This window comes from Scardinius erythrophthalmus, assembly GCF_964197995.2.
Source record: "Scardinius erythrophthalmus genome assembly, chromosome: 14".
Taxonomy (NCBI): domain Eukaryota; kingdom Metazoa; phylum Chordata; class Actinopteri; order Cypriniformes; family Leuciscidae; genus Scardinius; species Scardinius erythrophthalmus.
In genome coordinates, this window is record NC_138234.1 from 28,215,354 (window position 1) to 28,221,780 (window position 6,427).

The window sequence follows — 6,427 nt, forward strand, 5'->3', positions numbered from 1 at the left end:
AATCTCAATTAAAAAAAAAAAATACACATAAGACTGGTTTTGTGGTCCAGGGTCACATATTGTTTATCCTTGAGATAATCTGATTGACCCACTCCAGTCCGACATGCCCGCACTGTATGAAATGATTTTTGCCTTTAACGTCTCCCAGAAGTTACGATGAGTCATACCTTGTGCAGTTTGTTTCAAGAAAGTAATAATCGTCTTTCGAAACTTCTCATCTGCCAGTAATCTTGAATCTCCACACACCCCATGATGGTATGTGACCAGTCTTTAAAGCACTACAGGAGGACTATGGTCAGAAATGACTACCCAGCAAACACAGAATGTTGGCACAACATTCCCAACCTTCTAACAACGTTTTAATAACATGGCCAAAAGGTTGCTATAACTATGTTGTGTGGTGAAGGTTGTTACAGCGTTGTCACAATGTTGACATTAAAACACCGTTCAGGGCCATTGCTTAAGGTTGTGCCTATAGGGTGTCTGGACAACCACTGGACTACATATGTATTCGTCACTGCCCTGAAGCGGGAAAATCAGCCTTTTAAATTTCAACTGACCATTGGGCTCATTCATCATCGAGCAAGGATACGTGAATAGGCTATTGCTTTAATTTAGCCTACCTCAGCTAAATAAGATACATACTTATTCAAACACAACCTACAACTTCATTTTATAATGTGACAATAATGTAGCATGGCTCGCACTGTTTAGTTTTTCATTTGATTTGTCTGCTATTTAGTCTCATTCGTTTCTTTGCTCCTCTGGATTTGTGGATGTTTCCTGGACTGATTCCGGTTACCGACCTTTAACGCCTGGCTTTTGACTATAGGCTACTGTCTGTCATGTACATAACCATACATTTTGTTCATTAAATGTTCTGATCTTTGCTTTTTATGGTTTATTTATTATACTTAAAAGAAATGTGTATATTCGGTAATTGTTTTTTTTTTTTTTTTTTTTTTTACAAATGTATGTCTTTTGGAAGTGCAATTTGATTACCACACTCAAAAAAATGACTCATTGGACAAACTCAATTTAATTGATGGCAGGATTTCCATCCAATAAATATGTGTAGCCCCAACTTATAAAAAACTAATTCATGCAATGAAATGTAATTAAGTTGGTCCAACTCAATTTTGACTAACTTAAGTGAGTTGGTCCAACTCAATTATGAGCAACTTAAATGAGTTGGTCCAACTCAATTTTGACCAACTTAAATGAGTTGGTCCAACTCAATTTTGACCAACTTAAATGAGTTGGTCCAACTCAATTTTGATCAAATAGTTTAGATGAAATGGATACATTTAAAAATAAGTTTTATGCTTCTTAAACTTAAATTAGAACATTTCATTGAAAAATCAATTAGGAAATCCTTATTTTGTACCCCATAGAGACCAGAGACAAATCTTGATCGAGATGTTTTTATTTAAAACTCAATAGTGCAATAGTTATTTAATGTGAAAAGTACTTAGAAAAATGCAAGTACACATTTTAAAGCCTTTTTCCAAACATGTACAAATGTCTTTGTTCTTACTGAACACAAAGGAATATATGTTAAAGAATATGGGAAACTGAACAGTTCTGGGCCACCATTGACTTCCATAGTAGGAAGAAAAAACAACAACTATGAAAGTCAATGGTGGCCCAGAACTGTTAATCAGTAAATGATGACATAATTTTCATTTTTGGGTGAACTATCCCTAAAGACAAGAACGACTAAGTAGAAATACACACAAAAAGTGTGTAAGGAAAAGCATGTAAGAGTGTTAAAAAAAAAATAATAATAATAATGTGTGGTGTGTGTGCGTGCGTGCATAAGGATGTTAATGACTCAATATACAACAATGTATTCTCAAATAATTCTCATTGTGTTCTCAAAAAAAGTGCACATCTCATGCAAACAGCTTGATTTTAAGTTGCTGGATTTTTGCATTCAGCCTATGTCCATCCAAGTTCATTAGGATTTTCTGGATAAACTTGAAGGTTTACTTGAGGTTGTCAGGAAAATTAAGATCAAGAGCATAAATGAGACCGAACAGCATGATGAATGCCAGGATCACGCAGTCTAGGTCCCTCAAAACCTTAATGCCCTCGATCACAACTCCTATGTCTTCTGTACAATCTCCTCTTTGGATTTTGTAAATCCCCATTTTCTGCATCCTCAGTGGCCTGGACAAAACACAAAACACTTTGGTTAAGCCCAGGTGAATTTGACCCTTTATATTTTAAAAGTAATCAGCAAATTGCATTGCTACTTTTCACTTTTACTATTACATTGTTGGCTGCCATTTATTTTCATTTTATGGACATAGACATACACATCTGAAAACTTCTACAAATTCTATTGTGTTCAGATGAACAATGAAAGGCATACACAAAGTTATTACCCCTGCAAAATTATTCCTATTAAAAAATACCTATTTTATTGTGAAATGAAAATGAAAATTGAGCATTTAATAATAATCAATCATATATTCTTTTAAAACATAAAAGTATTAACATTGTTGTTATATTCATAATAATCACTTACCACATACTCCTTGAAGAAAGAGTCTGGATCTTCAGTCAGGTAGATCATCAGGCCTTTCAGGGTGCACTCTCTCCTGATGTTTATGTTGTCACACTACAGCAGGGGGAAAATCAAAACAGAAGACATTGCATGCATTTATACTAACAGAGTCTCTGATCGCCAGGGCGTTTTTGATCTTTTGCCCCTTAACTCCTCCTTTGCTCTTGAAGATCTGCATCAGTTTATCTGAAAAGTGGTCCAGCTGTAGGAACATTGACTGCAGTGGCTTCATAGTGATCTGCATGAACTCTGCTTACACCTTCAAAATGGAAAAAAACAACAACAAAAAACAATTTCTTATTACGAAAAGAACCCAATAACGACTAAAATAAAACACTACATAACATGTTTACTTACTTCACTCTGCTGAAATAGAGCTGGCCATTGATTCTTAAACACCTCTATCATGGGCACTGGCTGACGACAATGGGTTTGAATTCTATTAATGAATGTGGAATGTGGATTGTGTTTCCGGTATCTGTGGGTGTTAAATGTACTGTAAATATTACTTTCAAATGCACATCCTACAAACATACACTGAACTGTTTCATTATGCCTGAGATGTCCATTTATGTGTTGAAAATAATCTTTCTGTTGCTAGCTCCTTGCATGAACACACATGATACTGGAATGTTGTTAATTCTTCTGGCTTTGGAGTTTCCTGTTTAGCATGTATTTTTGTGTGATTAAGAAGCTTACTCCATGTACTAAACGTGCATGGGCAATCTGTGTATGGACATGGATAGCGAAAACTGCCCCTAAAGCACACATGAGTCTGCCTAAAATGCTGCAGAAACAAATACCTGCTAGCTAGTTTCGATGGACACATTCTTTGCACTAAAAAAGAAACAATCCTAAAAAGAAGAATAAAAAAGTATTATAAGATACCATATTTAACAAATGACACAAGCAGCCTAAATCAGAATATTTGAATATGACTTACTATAAATAGGAGGTTGCTGTTCACCTGGTCATGTTCATAAAACTGTGAAAGAGAAGATGTTGATTAGGAGTGGGAACCAGTACTCACATGAAAATATGCTTTTTGTTTACATGGTTCTGTTTTACCCAACTCGTTCACTTAAAGGATTAGTTCACCTCAAAATGAAAATTTCCTGATAATTTACTCACCCCAATGCCATCCAAGATGTTCATGTCTTTCTTTCTTCAGTGGAAAAGAAATAAATTTTTTTGAGGAAAACATTTCAGGATTTTTCTCCACACAATGGACTTCAACGGTAACCAAATAGTTGAAGTCCAAATCAATGCAATTTCGAAAGGCTCTGAAGTGCTTCAAAGGGCTCTGCATGATCCCAGCTGAAAAAAGAAAGACATGAACATCTTGTATGACATTAGGGTGAGTAAATTATCAGGAAATTTTCATTTTGAGGTAAACTAATCCCTTAATATGACACTTTACAATTCTCTCAAGTAATTAAATTGATTTTAAAATAATTTTAAATGTTTACTTGGTACAATTGTCTATATCTATGCATATATCTATGCATATCTATAGCATGCATTGTGTTTCATCGTGCAATTGATACGCAAAAATGACTTTTTATATCATATTATACGCCATCAAAGTGCGTATGTAATATATAGATAGATAGATAGATAGATAGATAGATAGATAGATAGATAGATAGATAGATGCTTATTTTTTTGAGAAACGAATGGGACTTCACAGAATACATAGATCGATAATTTCAACAAATATGCGTTTTATAGCGTTAATCAAATAGCGTGTTTACTGCAAAAACAGACGACTATCGTCCATTCTGTCACATTTTTCAGGTGTTCTGATGTAACTTAGGCTAACCCGTCTGTCACTTGCTCTGATTTACCTTGGGCAGCTCAGCTACGATGCTGTAAATAGGTAGTTTACATGATCAAAGTAATCTTAATATTGTGATTGTGAAACACGGAACACCTCACTTCATGATTTTATGGTGAAATGTCTTATTTTTCATGTTAGGCAGGTCAAATTTGATCAAGAAAAACGCACTGTGGCCAATTCAGCGTGAGTGAGTGACGCAGCTAAAAATAGACTCGGCGCCGAAACAATCGCGGCGATCGCAAGCCTCCAATTCATTTTATGACGGATCAATCCAGCTAGCAAGCCAATAAGTTAAGAACCAATTTTGCACAGTTACAGTCAAATTCGGGATCGTTAGACTGGTCTAACACAGAATTTGCACGTTGCGTGAGTAAGTTAAGCTATCGAAGGGACACTTAACAATTCACCTTGCATAACTTTCACTGCTGTTGCATATTTCACTCAAAATTATGATATAAGTTACACATCCTCTTACAGTGAGATAAATTCTTTATTACAAATACTCAAACAAGATAATACTTACCAATAACGAATACGACGATGCGCAGTCCTTGCGGCGGCAGACGATAAAATGGCGGCCACACCCTCTGAGCATGTTCTTCTCTGAGCTTGTCTTGCACATGCGCAAATGACGCTCTCCGAAGCCAAATTAATTTGAGTTAACCAAATTAAATGAAATCTCATAGATGACACTATTTATACATTTTATGTTAGACTTATTAAATATATATACGTATTATTCCTAATTAGATATATTTAAATAAAGTGAACACAATTTAAATGTGTCATACCTAAGAAGGCCTTGAATCATTTTTTTGAGTGCATATGCAGTTTTAATCAGTTTTAAAGTTGAATTAATGTAACCTTCTGTCATTTTTACTCTTCAAAGTGTACACTTCCAGGTGTTGATTATAATTAGGCTAATTTACTGATAGCTCCATTAATAATAAGGATAAACATAATATAATTAGTGGTGCTTTTCAAAGCAACACTATTGTTATTGCTCATACTTATATTCCACACAAAGTTTGGCGCGTAATGCGCCCCGCACCGTTTGTCACAGACCCCTGAGTGAGGTGTCAAATCGACCGGCTCATTGAGGAGAGGTGTGCTATGACTTTTCTAAGCGATCGGGTGTACGATGTTCGCACAGCGGACGAAAAAGCGGCCAAAAAAGTCCCATTGACTTAACATTGGGCATTCTAAAAATATTCAAATCCAAACCGACGTTTTCACACACACAGACTCCAAAGGGCCTGACAGCCCTGCGTCTCTCTCTCTCTCTCTCTCCCTCAGAGGATTTATATTATCAAGCAGCCAATAATTAATGGCCTAAAATCTTCATAGCCACACCCTAGCAACCAGTTTTAGCACCCTAGCAACCACTAAGAGCTCCCTAGCAACCACCCTAAACCAAAAAATTTATTTTTTAAAATTTTTTTGTATTTTTTAACGCAATATTACACTCGTGGCCTTGCGATATTGCTCCATGCTTGTGCCTATTCGGCCATAGGCACGAGGCCGCAGGCCGAGTGCCGTACTGAAGGCACTCGTTATTAAAGATTTTAATAACTCTATAAAAACTCCATAGTAACCATCTTTGACAACTACTAACCACCTAGTAACACCATAGCAACTACCAATAATACCTTAGCAACCACCCTGAACACCCTAGCAACATCTAGAAATGCTCTAGTAACCATCAAAAACACCATAGCAACCACCCAGAACACCCTAGCAACTGCCTAGCAACCACCCAGAACACCTAGCAACTGCTTAGCAACCACCCAGCACACCCTAGCAACTGCCTAGCAACGCCCTAGTATCCACCCAGAATACCATAGCAACTGCCTAGCAACCACCTAGCAACTGCCTAGCAACCACCAATACACTAGCAACTGCCTAGCAACCACCCAGAACACCCTAGCAACTGCCTAGCAACGCCCTAGCAACCACCCAGAATACCATAGCAACTGCCTAGCAACACCATAGCAACCTCCCAGAACATCCTAGCA

General features: G+C 36.7%; 1 protein-coding gene and 1 long non-coding RNA gene across 2 annotated transcripts; both read right to left on the reverse strand.

The window, feature by feature from the left end:
- Positions 1 to 1,946: 1,946 nt before the first annotated feature.
- On the reverse strand, positions 1,947 to 2,985 carry LOC308701423 (uncharacterized protein). Its single transcript, XM_081383706.1, has 4 exons — positions 2,930 to 2,985; positions 2,679 to 2,831; positions 2,534 to 2,626; positions 1,947 to 2,172 (listed from the first exon to the last, which is right to left on the reverse strand). The coding sequence occupies exons 2-4, from the start codon at positions 2,814 to 2,816 to the stop codon at positions 2,086 to 2,088; spliced, it is 318 nt and encodes a 105-aa protein (XP_081239832.1). The 5' UTR covers positions 2,817 to 2,831; positions 2,930 to 2,985; the 3' UTR covers positions 1,947 to 2,085.
- A 387-nt stretch (positions 2,986 to 3,372) lies between these two features.
- Positions 3,373 to 3,826, reverse strand: LOC308701874. The gene is made up of 3 exons (XR_014031525.1): positions 3,704 to 3,826; positions 3,516 to 3,557; positions 3,373 to 3,426 (listed from the first exon to the last, which is right to left on the reverse strand). It is a non-coding gene; the product is annotated as an uncharacterized lncRNA (long non-coding RNA).
- Positions 3,827 to 6,427: the final 2,601 nt, after the last annotated feature.